General features: G+C 36.5%; 1 protein-coding gene across 5 annotated transcripts; it reads right to left on the bottom strand.

Moving 5' to 3' along the window:
- Nucleotides 1–905: 905 nt before the first annotated feature.
- Nucleotides 906–12,529, bottom strand: LOC129095157 (complement factor H-like). 5 transcript variants are annotated; one of them, XM_054603548.1, is made up of 17 exons: nucleotides 12,385–12,517; nucleotides 12,057–12,242; nucleotides 11,634–11,739; nucleotides 11,370–11,446; nucleotides 11,026–11,208; nucleotides 9,138–9,320; nucleotides 8,844–9,038; nucleotides 8,536–8,709; nucleotides 7,726–7,893; nucleotides 6,557–6,724; nucleotides 5,399–5,566; nucleotides 4,454–4,621; nucleotides 3,856–4,023; nucleotides 3,187–3,345; nucleotides 2,594–2,770; nucleotides 2,304–2,492; nucleotides 906–1,083 (listed from the first exon to the last, which is right to left on the bottom strand). In XM_054603548.1, exons 1-17 carry the CDS (start codon nucleotides 12,452–12,454, stop codon nucleotides 1,067–1,069), a joined length of 2,556 nt encoding a protein of 851 aa, XP_054459523.1. In that variant the 5' UTR covers nucleotides 12,455–12,517; the 3' UTR covers nucleotides 906–1,066. The 5 variants fall into 5 exon arrangements, with proteins under 5 accessions (XP_054459523.1, XP_054459524.1, XP_054459525.1 ...); XM_054603549.1 differs by lacking the exon at nucleotides 7,726–7,893; XM_054603550.1 differs by lacking the exons at nucleotides 5,399–5,566; nucleotides 6,557–6,724 and having other exon boundaries at nucleotides 12,385–12,519.
- Nucleotides 12,530–21,721: the final 9,192 nt, after the last annotated feature.

The raw sequence follows: 21,721 nt of genomic DNA, 5'->3' as shown, positions 1-21,721 counted from the left end.
TTTGTATTATATTTAATTTAATGTATTCAAAAATTTTTTATGTTTTACTGCTTATCGTTTTTGAATGCAGTAAAAGACTTGTTTGCAAAGAGCTATAAACTGCCTTGCATGCAGAGACTAAAATGTTAAACTTTGTATCGTTGGAAACAAATCGACTCTATTGTGCTTATACATAAGTCAACCGTTCCAAGTACCAATATTTCGCTGAATCACTGCCTTCCTTTAAAACTTTGCTAAAAAGGCTTTTTTCAAATTCTGCTTTCATCTCATTCTGTAATTTGTATGTATACTATATGTCTGTAATAGAATAATGTGTGTATAATCAATTGTGTTTTTATAATCAATCACGTAAACATATTTTAGAGATATGCTACAGAATTTACGGTTATCAATATTATTAAATGTTGACAACTGTAATGGGAGTGCACTGTGTTTGATCTAAAAATGCTGTTTTGTATTCTAAGTAGGAATTTATGTTTTATTTTTACAATTAACAAGAATTTTACAAAAAGAGGGATTGGCAAAGTGTGTTGCTTTAATGTAAATTATTCATATTTTGACAGAAGTTAACTTATTTCTTGTTATGGTGTTTTCATAAATGCACTTCCATGAAGAACAATGCTGGGTAACTGAAATGGATGAGATAATCCTTAAATTCAAACTGTACATAACTAGTGAGTTGCACTTTTAAGAGAGTCATCTGACACATCATTTGTTCTTCAAAGATGAAACACAGTTTTAAAAACCTGAAGCTACTGTTAACACAGCGTGTGTATTCATATGAATTGATTGGTTCTGCGGTCGTAAGATTATTATGTAATAAAAGGGCTGGTTTCGTAATAAAAAAATAAAAAGACAAAATAAAGCTTCGGAATTTTATTGTATTGTATACAATATTGCAAAGCTTTATGCTTTCAAATCACTTTATTACACAGATGCTTGATTCAGTCATTCACTGCCTAATGGTTGTATGTATCAGGATTATGAATAATGTAGCAAGATGTTACATCACTATGATACATGGTATTTTTACTGCGACTTCTTTGGACCACGAACAAAATCAGCATCACTGCGGAGTGGGAGCTGTGGGAGAAAATGTCAGTGTTCAGCATAACAGGTCAAAATGTAGCGGTTGTAGAATAAGAAAAAAAACCTGTTTAGTGTTTGCAATAAAACTCTTACTGAAAAAAAGATGTGCCCTTGTCTAGTATGAACCCCGATACCCGTGGGATAATGGACAACATTATTTTTAAAGCCAGGGTGAATATATTGGTATTGTATAACACCTGATGACCAAAGAACTCCAATGGTACCAGACCTGTTACTAGCTTGGCAGGAAGGGGGCCACACATTTTTGGAAGGGAAAAATTGGTATGGCCATATTCTCAGAGGTCCCTTGGCCTCTCACCTCAAGATATCTAAATTAATATGGGTTCTATGGGTATCCACAAGTCCCCCCTTTACAGACATGCCCATGTAATGCTAATCTCATGCAATTTTGGGAAGAAAACATATTTCTAAACTTAACAGTCTTGGTATAGTATGATTAGAAAGCAGAGATTCATGTGAATTCAGAGGCCAAATCATAGCATGGCTTTTGCTATGGTGTTCCTTAAGATCTTGGTGTCTTAAATATGGTACTTTCAAGAGATTTTTTGACAAAAAAGAAAATGTTAAAAACAAATGATTTCCCATGATGTGTACTACTTCTATATGGCATATACTGTTCACCTAAACTACCCCTAAAGATCCCTTTTCACACCATAAGAAATATAGAACATGGGTCTATGCAGGTCTCTAAGCTTTAAGGATAACATATACCAAACATGTTTTATTTATTCATGATTTTTTTACTTAAAAATGCATTTTGACACAGACCAAGGACTGTGGATTTTGTTCCCGATCATTTACACTGTAGTTGCAAGAAGGGAAATCTTTACGGACAGTATGGAGAAGAGTGAGTCCAGTGACCTAGAACTCTTTCAACCCACAAATGGTTTGTGAATATTGAATTAAGATAGACTTTTTGAAAAGATCCTTTAAGTCTGCTTTCACTTACACTCCTCCTTACCTTCACATTCTCTTGATTTATTCCACTTAGTATTGACACATGTTGCAATGCCTTCAACATCAGTTGGGACACATCGATACTTTATGACATTCCCATCCATATATATTTATTTTTCTGACGTGAACTTAAAAAGCATTTTTTATATATATTCATGCAGCATATATTATCTTTAAATCTGAAATTGTCTGAAAGCTTCCTGTCTACGACTTTGTGAGACACTTTTTATACGTACGTGTGCACGTAATGTTTTTCTCCTCCCATTGGCCATTATTACATCGAATTGTATCTTCACCATCCAATACAACATACTTATCACGGCACTGATAAGTTACTTCAGAGTCAGACAAGTATTCCTTCTGATATGAACCCACAACGACAGCATTGTCAACTTTGGGTGGGGGGTTGCACGGAACAGCAGTTGCTACAAGATATGAAAACATGCACAGCATTAGATTATGCCCCGTAATCTTTCCATAAACACGCTTCATTAAATCTGATAGAATTTAACTGAAGATGACTCACGTGTACAGATTGTTTCGGGGGATGATTCTTTTGGAAGCCATTTTCCCTTGTGACAAGTTAAGGAATTTACCCGAGGGCGGTATCCTTCGTTACAAGTAATCCGGGCATTATTTTCTCCACGTCGAGGTGTCACGTTACCATTAGGAATCACAGGGATTTCTCCACATGTATTATTCACTAGAGAGATTAAGATTTCAAACAGTTAGGTCTGTATAATGTTGCTAAAAAATGTGATACTAGCAATAACATAATTATTTCTTTCAATATTAGCCTGCCTGAAAGACTTGACATAAAAAAAACTAATTTAAAATTACTCATAATTTATTCACTTAGCCTACAAAAAATATTAGAAAAAAGGTATAAAGAAATGTATGAGGAAAGGGGGCAAGATGTGTTCACTGCCGATGTAGTACGTGGGAGTGGGTAGATTTGACCTCTCTTTCAGAAAATACTCTTTATATCCTTAAGATCTTTGCTTATTCCTCACTAAATAATTTACTGAAAAATTATTTACAGCTTTCAGTAGATATTTTGGATTGCTTCGTGCGGGTTACAGCTAGACCTAGGCCTGTAGTGCAGTAAAGATGATTTACCGAAGCAATGGTCAAGTCCAGACCAGATGCCATCATTACATTTAGCCTCAGCCCACCAGCCTTCCGTATGAAGTTCATAACCGTTTTTGCAGGTGTAGTACAGTGTGTCGTTGTATGGACCTACAACAAATCCATTATGTACATCAGCGGTTGGACATCCTATCATTGAAAAACAAAAAAATACGTTAAATTCAGATAGCATCACGGTTAAATAGTGAATGTTAGCATGCTTACAATCTTAACTAAGAAACTTAACATGCTAGATATTACCCCTGCTATTCATCAGTATGCCATTATTGTCATTTTGAATATTAGCATGCTCGTATTAGGATTTAGCTCAAAGCACTGCTGTGTCTAAATACAGTACAGCCTAACAACACCACTTGCAAAGTTGTAGATTCCTGGTCTGATAAAACAAGATATAAAACTGTTTAACAGACTATATCTAAATGGTGTTCAAGATTAGCACTCATCAGTTATGTCTGTGGTGATGGGAGGAATAGATAAAGAAGAAATTGTTCAACAATACACATTTTGTATCTTTAATCTGATTACCCTGGGTAAACAAATTAATAATGCATTTTTATTTTTTAGCTGCATTGCTATCAAAACACACAAACTCCAGTTACACATTATAAAACTATAGTTTTTGTATTGTTATGTTCTTACCTGAACAATAACTTATCCCAGTCCAGACACCTTTCTCACAGGTAACAGTAAACACTCTTTCAGTGTTGTTTGTGCATGCATATTCAAGATGTTCATTGTGACTGTAAGTTTCCTTTAAAGTGCTGGTAATTTGTGCCTTGTCAATGTGAGGTCTTTTACACTGTCTCCCTGAAACAAAGTCAATGAAATTATGAATTACTTACCAAACACTCCAGGTGCTCTGGTTAAAATTAATTGTGGTGCTCCTGAATGAGCACATATATTTAGAATATTTAACAAAAAACTCACAATATACATCATGTATAACCTTTAAGAATGCAAAAAAAGGAAAGCTTTTTCGGCCAGACAAGTTGTAACGATGGAAACGAGACATGGAGCTGTAGGTTAATGAGTGCTAAATTAAGAAATCAGTTGACATTTTTTTTACTTTGCCGTTTAAAAAAAACAACAATTATTTGTGGCTTTAACTCATAGCGATTCAGTTCTAATCTGTTAAACAATAATTTTATTGTGGTGTAAGCATGAAAAATAAAAATGAATGAAATGATTGGAAAAAACAATCGTCCCTTTAACTATATTGTGTATTGTATTTTCTTACCTATACATTTTGCATCCCCGATCCAACCTGTTTCCCCACAGGTTAGAGTAAATTCTCCCTCATAACCATTCTTGCAGATATAATCAACCCGGTCATCGTACCTGTATATGTTCCGATCATTTCTAGCAATGTCTGCATCCGGGTAAGATTGTTTGTTGCATGTTATCTCTGAAAAAAAAAGAAAATTTAGTTATTTTGTAACGTGACTTGAAAGTGACATTTACCTTCACATCAGAGTTGGCTCATCAACAAGTAAAGTATTCTGATATTTTACCTCAAATAAGAGTGGCAACAGCCCATTGTAAAAGCAGATACATGAAACAATAATGCATTCCAAATTTTTCTTGTGTTTTGCAAATATAAAGACAAGCAAGATGGTTGAGATGCTTGTAAATATGGCACCTTATGTTGCTCTCTTTTAATGTGATCATCAGTTATTTCTCTATTAATGTCGTGGTGTGAGGGATGTATAATGGGGAGAATGTGACGTAGATTTGTTATTGAGTGGAGAGTACCAGGCAACATTATATAGATGGGTTTTTATCTGGAAAGGAAAGCTTTTTCGGCCAGACAAGTTGTAACGATGGAAATGAGGCATGGAGCTGTAGGTTAACGAGTGCTAACTACTTGTGTATTCAAAATATATTAATATTAGTTTTAAATTTAATTCAAAAATCTGTTTGATATTATGCAATCGTAAAAAACGAAAAATAAGATGCATCCTCAAGAAAATTTGTAAGAACAGACAACATTTTTTTACTTTGCCGTTTAAAAAAAACAATATTTTCCCCGAAGTAAAAGCCACAACTCATAGCGATTCAGTTCTAATCTGTTAAACAATAATTTTATTGTGGTGTAAGCAAGAAAAATGAAAATTAATGAAATGATTGGAAAAAAACAACAACAATCGTCCCTTTAACTATATTGTGTATTGTATTTTCTTACCTACACATTGTGGATTCCCGATCCAACCTGTTTCCCCACAGGTTAGAGTAAAACGTCCCTTATTACCATCCTTGCAGATATAATCAACCTGTTCATCGTACCTGTATATGTTCTTATCATTTCTAGCAATGTCTGCATCCGGGTGAGAATGTCTGTTGCATGTTATCTCTGAAAAAAAAAAAAAAAGGAAAATGTAGTTATTCTGTAATGTGACTTGAAAGTGACATTTTACCTTCACATCAGAGTTGGCTCATCAACAAGTAAAGTGTTCCGATATTTTACCTCAAATAAGAGTGGCAACAGCCCATTGTCAAAGCAAATACATGAAACAATCATGCATTCCAAATGTTTCTAGTGTTTTGCAAATATAAAGACAAGCAAGATGGTTGAGATGCTTGTAAATATGGCACCTTATGTTGCTTCTTTTTTAATGTGATCACCAGTTATTTCTCTATTAATGTCGTGGTGTGAGGGATGTATAATGGGGAGAATGTGCGTAGATTTGTTATTGAGCGGAGAGTACCAGGCAACATTATACAGATGGGTTTTTATCTGGAAAGGAAAGCTTTTTCGGCCAGAGAAGTTGTAACGATGGAAATGAGGCATGTGTAATGTAATGGTACTATTTTATTGACGTGCACAGCGGAGTGATCGGGTGTATATATGAGGCATGCACAGTCCGCAGTCTGTAGTCCGCACCTGACGTGCAAGTCTAGTCAGTCTCTGTATTCAGTGTTATGCTAATGTTTGGCTAATAAACTAAGCCCAAGATATAACCGTCTCTTATACTAATTTCAACATAACACTACAGCATGGAGCTGTAGGTTAATGAGTGCTAACTACTTGTGGATTCAAAATATATTAATATTAGTTTTAAATTTAATTCAAAAATCTGTTTGATATTATGCAATCGTAAAAAACGAAAAATAAGATGCATCCTCAAGAAAATTTGTAAGAACAGACAGCATTTTTTTACTTTGCCGTTTAAAAAAAACAAAGCCACAATTATTTGTGGCTTTAACTCATAGCGATTCAGTTCTAATCTGATAAACAATAATTTTATTGTGGTGTAAGCATGAAAAATGAAAATTAATGAAATGATTGGAAAAAACAACAACAATCGTCCCTTTAACTATGTTGTGTATTGTATTTTCTTACCTTTACATTGTGGATTCCCGATCCAACCTGTTTTCCCACAGGTTAGAGTAAAACGTCCCTCATAACCATCCTTGCAGGTATAATCAACCCGTTCACCGGACCTGTATATGTTCTTATCATTTCTAGCAATGTCTGCATCCGGGTGAGAATGTCTGTTGCATGTTATCTCTGAAAAAATAAAAACGTTTTAGTTATTCTGTAACGTGACTTGAAAGTGACATTTACCTTCACATCAGAGTTGGCTCATCAACAAGTAAAGTGTTCCGATATTTTACCTCAAATAAGAGTGGCAACAGCCCATTGTCAAAGCAAATACATGAAACAATCATGCATTCCAAATTTTTCTAGTGTTTTGCAAATATAAAGACAAGCAAGATGGTTGAGATGCTTGTAAATATGGCACCTTATGTTGCTCTCTTTTAATGTGATCATCAGTTATTTCTCTATTAATGTCGTGGTGTGAGGGATGTATAATGGGGAGAATGTGACGTAGATTTGTTATTGAGCGGAGAGTACCAGGCAACATTATACAGATGGGTTTTTATCTGGAAAGGAAAGCTTTTTCGGCCAGACAAGTTGTAACGATGGAAATGAGGCATGTGTAATGTAATGGTACTATTTTATTGACGTGCACAGCGGAGTGATCGGGTGTATATATGAGGCATGCGCAGTCCGCAGTCTGTAGTCCGCACCTGACGTGCAAGTCTAGTCAGTCTCTGTATTCGGTGTTATGCTAATGTTTGGCTAATAAACTAAGCCCAAGATATAACCGTCTCTTATACTAATTTCAACATAACATTACAGCATGGAGCTGTAGGTTAACGAGTGCTAACTACTTGTGTATTCAAAATATATTAATATTAGTTTTAAATTTAATTCAAAAATCTGTTTGATATTATGCAATCGTAAAAAACGAAAAATAAGATGCATCCTCAAGAAAATTTGTAAGAACAGACAACATTTTTTTACTTTGCCGTTTAAAAAACCCAATATTTTCCCCGAAGTAAAAGCCACAATTATTTGTGGCTTTAACTCATAGCGATTCAGTTCTAATCTGTTAAACAATCATTTTATTGTGGTGTAAGCAAGAAAAATGAAAATTAATGAAATGATTGGAAAAAACAACAACAATCGTCCCTTTAACTATATTGTGTATTGTATTTTCTTACCTACACATTGTGGATTCCCGATCCAACCTCTTTCCCCACAGGTTAGAGTAAAACGTCCCTTATAACCATTCTTGCAGGTATAATCAACCCGTTCATCGTACCTGTATATGTTCTTATCATTTCTAGTAATGTCTGCATCCGGGTAAGATTGTTTGTTGCATGTTATCGCTGAAAAAATAAAAACATTTTAGTTATTCTGTAACGTGATTTGAAAGTGACATTTTACCTTCACATCAGAGTTGGCTCATCAACAAGTAAAGTATTCTGATATTTTACCTCAAATAAGAGTGGCAACAGCCCATTGTCAAAGCAAATACATGAAACAATCATGCATTCCAAATTTTTATTGTGTTTTGCAAATATAAAGACAAGCAATATGGCACCTTATGTTGCTTCTTTTTTAATGTGAAAAAATATATGAAAAAAAAAAAATATATATAAGAAAGGACAGCACAGAAAAACTGGCCTCTACTCAAACCACAGCACCTTTACACTAGTGAGCATTAATGAAATATCTGTACACAAACATGGCCATTTGAAAATCCAGCATATTAGATACCAATGCAATGTAGAGGTAATTCTTCTCATATCTATGAGTTACATCTAAGAAAAAGGTGAAGACAGCTTTTGGTTCATGATTTAGTTCCAGAGTTTACTAGCTTTTAGGTTCCTACGATTTCTGGCGAAAGACAGCAATTACGATAAAGAAATTAATCAATTTAAACTGGACGAAAAGCTACTTCCCAGCTTTCCCAAATATGGATACAAAATAAACAGTTATGTTATAGTTAAAATGTTAACTTCACATACCTTGACAAAGTGGATTTGGTTTCCAATCATCTCTGGTGCATGTGGCCAAGTTGGCTGTCTTCTTGTAGCCTTCCGCACACCAATAACTTACAGTCTTATCCAATTTCCTTTGATATAAATATCCGGCATACCAGTAAGACACATGTTGCGGTCTTCGATCGCTGCATGTAAACTCTAGAAGAAGAGAAAGACTTTAGTAACTTAAGTAATAAAGATAAGATTCATCATCATCATCACAATTTAATGAACCATACACACACAACAATCCCATAATCTGTGACTGGCACCTAGCCCATGTTGTTTTATACCTTGGCATACTGGTGTGAATGTCCATTCTCCATTCCCTTGGCATGTATTTACTGCTGTGGTGTCCTGACGGGTAGAAACCCAGTACTTCTCTCCACAAATGACTCTCACTGTGTCACCAGGTGAAAACTTATTTTTGGAAGATGGATCATACCTGGTTCCCTCCAGTGGCGGCAGTGTCAGTCTACATGTTATTACTTCATTTGTTTGAAAAATAAGCATACTATCTGTTAGCACCAATTTTCACTAGTCAGTGTGATAAAGCCATCAAACTGGATTACTCAGTTTATTCTTACGTTCACATGCAGGTGTGGGGCTCCACTCTGATCCTGTTCCTCGTTTGGTGCATGTTGAAGGTCTTCCTTCAGTGCGTTTATGGTGAAGATTACATTGAAAGTTCAGGACTTCATTTTCTTTGTACTCGGGAAATTTTTCAAGCACACGACCATTTTCAATCTCTGGTTCAGTACATGTTACCTCTGTTGAAAGAAACAAAAAAACAAGCATAAATATAAAAAATGTTTTCCTAAAAAGGGGATGAACAGTAATCACGTATTGCCCTGACTTTACAGTTAAATCAGGCGCTTATTTTAAACATTCAGAGGTAATGGCCATGAATGACAGCTTTGTTTAAAATATTTCCTCCACCAATGGGCACCAATGGGGGAGGGCTGTGTGGGGCGGGGTTTTGGGGTTGGGGGTATTTTTGTTTCTCATATCGCCAGACCAAATCCCACACGTGGATAAGTATAGAACCTCTCAGTTAATTTTGATTATTTTCAAAGGGGCCCTATCAGCAGATTATCAACATGTGCTGTAACGCTGAGTGACCAATGACTAGTTGGGAGTAGATCACAGCGCAGTAGTAACAGCCAATCACAGCACATGAGGGCGAGACTTGGTGTGAAGTAGGTGGAAAAACGATGATGCCCAAGTGACGGACGACAGCCGGGAGAGTTGAGCTGGAATGTTAGTAGTTGTTGTACTCAACTTTTGCTTAATCCAGTCGAATGTATGGCAAACATCTTTCATTTTAGGAAAAGCTTTCAGTGCACTTTAGTTTTCATCTTTAAGCGAATATTTGATTGATTTTTGTTTGTTCTGATAATGCCTCAACGCTGCTCCTCTGACACTTCTAATTTCTCAGTTTGTACATCTTCAATTCTATGCCTTGCCCATTCTCCTCCTGTCTTAGTCCTTCCTTCAGAGGAGAGAGGAGTCGAGGCGACGGGGGTATTAATCAAAATGAGACATTCATGCTTTGCGCGTCATTGTAAAGCAACACCAATTAAATATGACAAAGGCAGCTGCATCATCCTTCAGTTAGCATGCCCCCTCAGCCTGGTCTCCCATGTAACACAATTACATTGTCAAATACATTTTGAAGGAAAAGAAAATATGAAGGAATATTTTTATATTAATGTTTTTCTCCTGGATCAAATTAGTCACATCACAAATATGTTTTTAATTTAGTACGCAGAACTCCACGTAGGGAGGTCAGGGTGGATGGGTGGGTCAAACAAACACAAGACTTTCACACAGGATACCACTATTTGTGTCCTGTGTAAAATCAAATGTCAACTTTCAGCTATTTTGATTCACGTCCTTAACCTGAATACCATAAAATGTACTTATTTGCAGCCAAACCATGACCTTATACTTAATCTAACATAGTGGTTTAGTTGTGTTTTTCTTTTTTTGTTTTCAATTTACGATAGCGTCATGTTGAAAATTGAGACCATGATCAGGCAGTAAGTACATTGCCCTCAAAACCTAGTTGAGAATGCACTTTAGTTGTATGGGATCATCAATTTGAAGAAGGCAGGGTTGACCTTTGTTTTACAGGTGCTAATAAAACTTCTGCAAAGGATACACCTGTGCATCCACAGTCATAGCTCCTCCGGAAAGCCTCCTCTCTCCTCGAGATGTATTTTAGGAATTGGGACATCCTTCAAGATGTCGAGTTTAAATTGATTTCCAGGTCACAGACAAAAAGACGGAAAAGAGGGGTGACAAGGAGGCACAAATCTTTTTTTCTAAGAGCCTGGGGTCTTTGTAATTGGCCCGTCATATCTCATGGTGGGTTATGCATGTATTTATTTGTTTCTGTCTTCCCCTTTCCCTCTATTTTCATCCTTTTTCTACAGGCTCCTCCTGTTTTGTATTTTGGAAAGCCTGCTGTACCTTTGCATATAGGAGCTTGGCCACGCCACTCTCCATTTTCATCACAATACATTTCTTGTGACCCAGACAGCATTTCATTTCTGGACTTGCAGCTGAATCGAACTACATTGCCATAGGTTGCTTCCTCTAGGTCCCCAACCACCTGGACATTATTGTCCACATGAATCACTCGGCACTGTTGGGCTGGAAGGAAAACAAATAAATAATATATTAGATGATCAAAAAAACCCTTCAACCTATAAACAGGTAAGCAAAAACATTTTTCAATATTTCTTGACACAGAAATAAACAGTGACATTTCCAGTCAGTAACTAGACAAAAATTATCCTTTATTTCAGCCATACCTTCACAGACAGGAACCACACCATCCCAGCCTTGGTCCAAGCAATGCCGGTTGTTTGTACGACTGACCATTTGATAACTGAAACGAGTAATGTGTATAACAGTGATATAGTAAATGGCTTATTAAGAGTCAAACTTAAAGTACACCTCTTGTTGTGACCGGTATACTACAGTGATACAGAATAATATGTACAAAGTAAAGTTCAAAGATATTAGAAGGCATATGAATTAACAGTGTACATTTGTGGTTATAAACATTTTCATACCCTTTATGGCAGGTGTACACAACTTGTGACCCAAAGACAAAATCCTGTCCCTTTTCCAGATGAAAATCTGCAAACTGGGCATCACCGGGATGACCACATGACTTCGCTTAAAACATTAGAATGAAAGAGAATGTGGGTTAAAATATTTTTAAGGCTCAAATAACAGTGATGATGCAGGTGGACCTCCATTGTATAATAGGCAGTATGTTATTTTATTGTTATATTGATAACATAGATTTAATAATAATAATAATAATAATAATAATAATAATAATAATAATACATTAAAGTTTAGCCTGCTTTGGCTTTGTGCACTCATTTGACTGAACAGCATTACATGTGGAATATGTGTACAGCAATAGTAGCCTATGCATTCCTAAAGGAAGATTATTTATTTCCAAACAATAACAGATTATTACTCACGTTGACATGGTTTGCCTCTTGACTGCCATTCTCGTCCGACACATATCAGTTTGAAAAAGCCACTGTATCCAACATTGCATCCCACTCTCACTTGTTTTCCACTAAGGTAGGTGGCCTCCAGATCAGTCGTGTCAAAATTTGAATCAAACAGGTCGCCATTGAAAAACTGTTCACGTGTACACGTGTCTATGCGACAGGAAAAAACAGAAGAAAATACAAATCATTATGCATTATTTAACCTCCCCGACCCCCACAACAAAACATCAAGCCAAAAATGAAATGGGAGGATAAAAGGGACCCTACGAATTACTGAACTTCTTCATCTTACCTTGACTTTTCACAAGGGTCAGCGTGCACAACAAGAGGACACAGCTTCGGGTTAGGTGCATTAGGTGCATTTTAGCTTCATAACCCTGAACCACCAAAGAGAAGTAAATACAACTGGGGAATGAAACACTATTATACACAGAGAGAGCTGTGGATTCCGCAGGCAAAAAAAAAAAAAGATTGCTCAATGGTTTGCGCAAGTCTGTTCCAGCCTCCAAAAACAATCTCAGGCTCAATGGGACAGCAAAAAGTGGAAGTGACCACATAAAGAACACCTCATGACACACTGGTTCCAAAATAAAATCTTCCTTATATCAGTACTTATATGATATAAATTGCAGAATAAGGTCAATGCATTATTGAAATGATTTAGCAAAAGAATGATTATACAGATAGTCTTTTTTAATTTTGAAAGGTTTTAATTTTTTTAATAGAATACAATGAGTGTTACAATGGTTTAATGCCCCTGTGTAGCCAGACTTTGCCATGTTTATAATTCAGTGACAAAGAAAAAGAGAGAATTCCTGTAAGGGTTTCTTTTTTTTTTTCTTCCTTGGTAATCATTTAGCACAGCAATCAATAAAGCAAACAAATGTGTTGCATTCAGCAAGTCAGCGCAAACTCTTCTGATATAGAGTAAATATTAAATGTAAAGAAAAATAGGCCAAGCCGATATTCATTACAAAACTGGATCAAGAGTATGATTATTTAGAAAAAATATTAACCAGATTTATATTTGATGTGCATAAATGTCACAATCAAGGCACACAGTTTATATTTATACATGTTTGTTTGATGATGGCCTTGTGAAAAAGTGGAAATCGCTGCCAAAAGGCCAGGGAACAAATAATGCAGACCCCGACATCAGTTTGGAAACTATTAAAACGAAATGTAGCTGTTGAGCAATGCAGGATTCTCCTTAATTTCTCAATATGGCTCCATGTTATTCAAACAACATGTTTTGAACAAGAGTAAAGTGTGTGTCTGTGTCACTGAAAACACTTATATTGCACAAACTCATTCCTCACATCACAAATTTGTGATGGGAACATGTTATATTCAATCTGCATTTGAGATTTGTGTTTTTTTCATTGATTTCCCTGTAGGTCGAAGGATTCAATTAATTTTGTTGCTATAATGTTGGATGGTATTTCGGTTTGAGAATTGCGAGAGCTGTTTGCTTACTTTCTTTCTTACTTAGAGCTGATAGTACAGCTTACTTTCCGCCTCCATTGCTGAAAAAAGCAGAATGAGAGAGAGAGATGTGGAGTAGTGTTTGACTTATGTGGGTTCTGGAGGGTCAGTAGTGTAGACAGAAGTGGCCGATATATTTTGTGTTCACATATTCGATCTTAATATGTGAAGAATCTCGGGGCAAAATAGTAAAAAAAAAAATTAAACCCAGGGTGGAAAAGCCTCTGTGACTGTGTAGCTTTAGTGTCCCAGGATGGCATATTTTCTTTCAATATCATTCTAATTTGTCTTTGTTATGCGTGCTTTAATTTATTAGACGGCATCCAGTGAAGAGCTGATAGAGGGGAGAGAAATGGAAGAAGTTGTGCAACAAAGATGTGTACTCGAACCAGGGATAGCATCTTAAACCGTAGAAAAACCCTTTAGATTAAAGAACGTATACTAAAAAGTATACTATTTTGCCCTGATATTCTTCACATACTAAGATAGAACACAAACTAAAAAATAAATAAATAAATAGAATGTGCTTTAAATTTACAGAAGTAAACGAGAGCATCAGCAAGGAGATTGAATATTTGTATATAGTTATTCTTAATGCTTTCAGGTCAGATTCCAACGAAATAATGCCGGCTCACCAGCAATGCCTCTTCAGCTCAGACTCCAGGCCTGACTATCCTGGTTCTAATACTTTTCAGTCTTATAAAAGGAGGACGGAGGAAATTAAACAGATGCTTAGCAAGGTGAGATGTTTCATGAAGAATATTGTGTCCCTTTTTTTCCATAGTCTAATGGTTTTTTATCAAGTAATCGTGGCTTTTAGTCTTTGAATTTTGATGCCTTGCGTGCCAATTTGTCCAGAAGTGTCCGGACTTGTGCCGAGGAGTTTTCACACAGCTATTCCAAAGGTGTGGATGCTCTCCATCCCAAAAACTATTGTAACAATTTATATCGACTTTATTTAAAATAACAGTATTTAATTTAGGGGCTACAGCTAAAGTTGAAAAGACTCTAAAAAAGTCTTCAAAAAAGAATTTTACATGTAGAAGCATCTTCATTCTGAACAGGTAACAAATACAGCAAGTTAACATTCAGTTTTTAGATTACTTAGCCGGCAGTATTGTGTGCAAACTCTACAAAAGAACTAGTTTATGTAGTGGAAACTGTTTTAATTTAGTGAAAAGTAAATCTCCACTTAGTTTGGATTCAATTAAAGAATGTATGTGGTACTCTTTCCCCCACCTAATTTTCCCATTTCCCCTTTAAGTTATAATAAGTAATGATGACTAATTTTTATTTATTTTTGTGTATGTTTGGTGGATTATTAGAGGATACAAAAATGAAAGGAGGATTTACATATATATACTTATATATATTTATGTATATAGTATAATCTCACCTGTATTAGGAAAGAATCAACACTATATCTATATTCCTTCACAAAAGGACACAGCTGTTCCAAGAATCACTCAACAGTGACCTCCTGAGGCAATGGATATGTGTTGCTCCACAGACTAAACACTGACAAAAATAAAACATTATAAACTTGAGGTACACTAAGCAAGTTAAACTTTTCTCGCGTACAGGTTTGTTTGACTTTATGGATATGGCCAAATGTAATAACATATCAGCATGAACACTGACCCATAAATAATTCCTGATTAGACTAAAGCAAATTTACCTTGAATGACTCTAGTTGAATCGGGTTTATGAAGTCAATTCATTGGGCAGAGAGACAGAAAAACATATATACAGAGAGGAGGCTAAAACAGATGGCGCTGAATATTCAAATGATATATAGTTAAAGACAAGCAGAACTCAACAAACTTGAGCTAAGATGTGTTAAGTTCTTGTGCCAGAAAACAGTCCACCTGCTGGGTGTTTTAATTGAAAGCATCAGGAGAACACTTTTTTTTGAAAGCTAGCTGTATCTCAAAACCATTTCACACACATACATTAGTACCTACCATTTGCCACAACTTACAGTTTTCACATTAACCTAGTTAAGTACCCATCTATACTGACAGCAAATGATCAAGACATGGACCATTGGACGTCAACCATAGTGGGACAATCTATACAGTCACATGGCGTATCGATAATTTAAAGGTGCATAATACAGTATGGGAGCATTCAGATTGCCTTATAGCTCTCAAAATGGCAACACCTGAACAAGCGGCTAACAGTGCTAACAGTACTAACTAAGGCAAAAGTGCTGACAGAGCTACCAGTGTTTACCTGAGGGGGAATCGGAGGGTGGGACAGTCGGTCACAAAGGCGTTATCAGCTGTAACCACCAAATGAGAGGGGGCATGCACATGCACTAAAAGCACAAGGCTGGCCCGGCTATGGAAACAAAGCAAGGACAAGCTCTGACACACAGAGGGAGGGCAACTTTATTCTCTGTCCAGTCAGACATTACTCCACTTAATCTTTACATAGCAAATAGTTGTTTGCTCCTATATTAATGCTCCTAAAGTCGTATATATTGCTCCTATAAATTCAGTTTGGAGATTAAACGATTAACCTATACAATTAACAGCATATTTTCAGAGCATACAGTATTTGCTGTAGTACTTCTACAAAGATTCATATTCTAAACCACATGGGTAACTTATTCAAAAACATTGAAAAGCCTTATAATTATGATGACTCTCTAACATTTTAACTGTTCTTTAAAAGCAACGTTTCCATTTTAGTTACTCTACAAAAATCATGTAAATTGCAATGAAATCAAACAAACAGTCATGTACCATTTCTATAGATTATTGTTTACACTGTTATGGAGATGCTGAACTAAAAGCTTATTTTTTTTTGTAGTATGTAAATTAAGTGGCAAACATGTCAGAAACAAATGCTTAATCCAAAACAGCACATTGTTTCACCCAAGACAAACACTATTTAAAAATCTATAATTATTGTGCCTTGTGTGTCAGTCTTATTCAGAGCACAGCTGCAATGCAGCTCTTTACCATTCCCATACGGGCTAACCATGCTAGATGTATGGATGCACTAATTGAGGGCCTATAATGATGGAGCATTGGCTAGAAATATCCACCTACAGTATGTAAGAAAAGGGTCAAAGAGGGCATGTATATGGCTACAGACTACAAAATTGGTAAAACAAAACACATGTAAACAAATTTGGGAAGAAAGGGAAGATTAATTGTCAAAAGCTCTCATCGTGGTTGCATTTGCATCCTTTCTATATTTTTCCACTAGAGGACAGAAGTGATCTACATGGGTGGAAGAGCAGCAAACTAAGGGGTGATGTGGGAAAAAAATGAATAAAAAAGTAAAAAAAATAAAATAGCCTACAAGAATCAATTGGAATATTTTAAATTACAGATTTTCTATTATTAACGCATGGTTGGACAGGAAAGAAAATGGACACCAGCTGGTTTTATTACTTCCAGTAACCCTATTATTGACCTGATCTTTCTTGTTCAGCCTGGTTGGTTTTGGTTGCATGTTAAGAAAAAATATTCAGAAGAGGACAGTAAGAAAAGCAATGCAATGCTTGCTGTCTGACCTTTACACTGTTAATGTATGTGAGGAAGAATTTTTTCTATGCTTTGTTTCATCAACTCTGCTTCACACTCAATGATTTGGACATATCCACCCAAAGGGCTGAATCTGACTATTTAGGCTATATCTGACTGCTACTGTAGCCGTTTTTTACTGCATGGACTTCAACCTCTTCAATGTTCCAAAAGCAACCCAGGGCAGACTTTGCTTTCTGGAGGGAGGAGCAAGCGCTACAACGAAGCGTTTCAGAGAGAGGGTGAGAAGAGGTGCTGCAGGACAGCCAGGAGGAGAAAAACAAGGCGGATTATGAGCATTAATGCATGTAAACATGTTGTAACTGTAACTTGAGATAAAAATATGCACCCGGAAAATTGAATAATAGGGCCTGTTTAACAAAAATGTTTTTTTTTTTATATAGGCAATGCAACTTTCTCCCTAGCAAAAGAGGAAGACATTTTAATATAATAATAACATCTGATTTGGGCAAACTTCTACCAAATTAATAATGTTTTATATTAAAATGTTAAGGATATAAAAAATTCATCTGACTGACATAATCGACCTAAAATTGGTCCCATAAATATTTCTGCTATTTTTTTAATTTGTGGGAATTTAAACTTTTTTTTTTTACAATTAATTAAAAGATTTTCAGTGTTGATCAGATGGCATATGTCTTTATATATCTGCCATCTAGAGCAAACAGTGTAATGCTCCTGATGAACAGGGCCTCTTAGTGGATCTGTTTGAGGTTGCTGCTTGAGCACTTAGCATGTTGTCTTTGGATAATCCAAGCCTGTTTATTTGACGGGATGAGCATGAATATTAAGCCCACAGCAAACAAACAGCCAAGTCCTCCCTAAGGATATCAGCTTAATGCTAACGCTATACAGTAAGCACTAACATTTTTTTTTACAGGTTAATGAACTGGCTGTTTCAGCCAAGTGAGAGATTTCACTGCAGGCTGATGTGTGAAAATGACAGATTGTCATGATAAGCTTATTCTTAGCCGTCATTGGCTTTCTACAGAGTCGATACTCATTCTTGTTCCAGTGTTTCTCCTGCTTTGATCCTCATGTTTCTTACTGCTGACTGTCGAGAACAGAGGCCCTGTTAAAAAAATTGGCTGACCGACTCAAATCCGATACATCTTTTGCGAGCTGCTCAGCCTCATGAAGCAGCATGGGAAATAATGAATGATTTAGAGTCACGAAACAAGGTGTCTCTGTGGACATTAGCCTCAGAAAACAAAAACATGGTCCATCAAAGCATCAGAAACAATACTTATTGAAAACCTGTAGAGAGACAAAGAAGTGTATTTTACAATGCACACTGATTAATCAGAACCAACTTCAGGAAAACAACTCAAAATTAATGATAATGTCACTCAGCTATCCGAGGTTTAAGGTCTTTAAACACTTTAATGAAATTAAATTGATTTGGTAATGTCATTTACACATTACTTTAGCCATCTTAAACCACTAAATACTATACATGTGAAGGGAGCCGTAATACTGTAAACTAGACTAGATGTTATGGTGGTAGAATTTCCAGTATGGTCTGCAGAGTGTTTCAGTGGGTTTCCTACCCTGACGAGAATAAAACTAAAGGGAAAACATAATAGTTTGAAGGGTCAAAATGTTATGATCTCGAATGTAGTCTAAACATACTTCAAAATTCCCTATCAGTTTATATTGAGACTGTATGTGAAGGAACTAGGAAGTTGGCAAGCCTCACTGCCCTCACAGTTTGCAGTCTACAGAAATGCAGCACAGCACGCTGTTGTAACCAAATGACTTTATTTCCTGAAGGGAAACGCTTTCACAGACAGGAACCCTGTCTGTCAATTTCCAGCCTGAAAAGAAATGCATCTGTGGGGTCATGGACTATTACAGCCGCTTAAACATCACCTGTATCAACTTTCAAAAGCGCAAATTGGTTATGAGCTACTGTAATATTTAGGAATTAAAAATCAAAGGATGGATTTTGTGACATACATTGTTATAGCTATTATTCTATAAACCTGAAAATAGAGTTATGTAGCAGAATTGAAAGCTTGCAGATATGATGCTTGATGTCACTGAAATGAAGTGAAAACCCCTAATATACAGGAACTGGACAGCCATGACTGATTCCTGGAGAGAACAATTGCCCTGGTTACCTATGACAATGCCATTTGCCCTTGAGCAATTCACTCAGAAACCACTAACTTATGGTTGATTGGAGTTGCTGTTTAGAGCACTGTAACTAGTAGAGCTATAAGTATTTTTTCAAGCAATTTTACCAAGTTGAAAGAAGTATAAGATAGCATCTCCTATTTTGGATCATCTGAATTTTGAAAAAGACTTCTTGATGATTGACACTTGAAGGGAGGCAGTAAACAATACCCAACATTTAAAAAACACAGCGATTCTAGCTGTCATTGGGCGAATGCAGGGTTCACCTGGACAGATCGCCAGTCTATCACAGGGCTCACATATATAGACAAACAACCATTCACGCTCATATCCACACCTACAGGCCATTTAGGGCATTCAATTAACCTAAGCTGCATGTCTTTGGACTGTGGGAGGAAGCCTGAGAAACCGGAGAGAACCCCCGCTGACACGGGGAGAACATTCAAATTCAACACAGAAGACCGTCTAGCCTAGGCCCGGAATTGAAGCCGGGCTCTTGCTGTGAGGCGACATTGCTAGCCACTACACCATCGTGCAGCCCCAGTGTGTTTCAGCGTCCCTAAAACTATGCCTCTCTTTACCTGAGGGTGTCCGATGACCAGGACTGACAAACAAGTCTGTGGGCATCTACAGAATAGCAGGTCTGGAGAGTTATAGGAAAGATCATGGCCTTGGGAGGGGCGGTGAGTGGCTGGAGACAGGGACAGAGAGGGCACTCGGGATGTGAGAATGTGGCTTATGGGGGGTCTGAGGTGGATTTCTTTGACATAATTACCAAATCTTAGCAAGCAACAAAGCATACACTCTTATTCCCTCTATCATGTCAGGTTAACCAACTAAGCCACCAAATAAACCAAACAACTTGATAAACTAACAAGACTGCTAAGCTAACTAGCATTCTCCAAAACCATCTCCAAAATAAAACCTATACTCACTCCCCCAGACCTGGAAAAAATCCTACATGCATTTGACTTTTCAAGACTTGACTACTGTAACTCCCTCCTCTCTGGCATTAACCACAAGTCACTCTCTCGCCTCCAACTGGTTCAGAACTCTGCAGCTAGACTTCTTACTGGTTGTAACAGACGACATCACATCCCCCCAATCCTGGCTTCTCTTCACTGGCTCCCTGTTCGTTTTAGAATTGATTTTAAGATCTTGCTGATCACTTTTAAAGCACGTTTGGGTCTGGCACCGACATACATAGGAGAAATGTTGACCCCGTATGAGCCAGCTCGCAGCCTTAGATAGTCAGGTGGGGCCCTTCTGACTGTTCCAAAGTCAAGACTGAAAACGAAAAGCGACCGTGCTTTCGCCATAATGGCCCCTCGGCTTTGGAACGACCTGTCGGAGGAGATAAGGCTTGCAGAATCAGTAATCTCTTTTAAATCACTTCTTAAAACACATTTTTATAGAATGGCTTTTATGTGATGTCATCATTTTAATGTTTCATTTTCATTTGGTTTTACTATTTTATCTTATATTCGTTTACTATATTTTACCTATTTTACCTATTTCACTTGATTTTATTTATTTTGTTTGTTTATTTGATTGTCACTTGTTATTTCATTTAGTTTTTTTGTTTAGTTTTATCCTAACGATTGTTCTTAATGTTTCTTCTATTGCACTGTTTTGCTGGTTTGTCTGTCGAAGCACTTTGTAAACCTTGTTTTTAAAAGGTGCTATATAAATAAAGTTATTATTATTATTATTCTAACAGCTTGCGAAGCTAACCAACATACTACCTGAGCCCCCAACCAGACCAACAAACTTTAATAAATAAATAAAATGATTAAGCCAACAAACATGCTACTTAGCATGCCATTATAAAATGCTGCCTGAGCCACCATATAATCAGATTATTTTCTACAGATACTTGTTGGCTATCAACAAAGCAAGCACTTCTGTTAAACTCCACCAGTCAACAACATGTTAATCCAGCTGCTCAATACACCAAACAAAACGACCAACATTCTTCAGCAAGCAACATACCACACAGTTCTGTTTAAAGCATCACAAACTTTTATTCCGTGTTCTGCACTTACCTATATTTGGCCCGTTCGCTCACCTTTCCTCTAACACACAACCACTCACTGGAACTGAATTCACTATGGAACAGTGTCAGCCATGTTTTCATTTCCTGCTTTAGACTCCGCCCTCTAACACCAACTTTAGTTAACAAAAACATTACATTACATTACATTACAGTCATTTTGTCTTTTAAGCAAATGTTTATTAAAAATATAGAAAATGAATACAGTGACAAATACTGTACAATTCAAGTAAGGATTCCTGTCCAAAATGGAATCACAACGCCTCAGAGGGATGTCTTAAATCCATCCACAGTGTACAGATAAACAGCAACAGCAGATGATATTGAAAGTCGAATGGTTGCTGCAGCAAGGAATTGTGCAGCGGTATTATTTCCTGCTGTAAGAAAAAGCC

This window comes from Anoplopoma fimbria, chromosome 8 (genome assembly GCF_027596085.1).
Source record: "Anoplopoma fimbria isolate UVic2021 breed Golden Eagle Sablefish chromosome 8, Afim_UVic_2022, whole genome shotgun sequence".
Classification (NCBI taxonomy): Eukaryota; Metazoa; Chordata; class Actinopteri; order Perciformes; family Anoplopomatidae; genus Anoplopoma; species Anoplopoma fimbria.
Note: the sequence above shows the minus strand (reverse complement) of the source record. Positions and strands in the feature narration are given on the sequence as shown.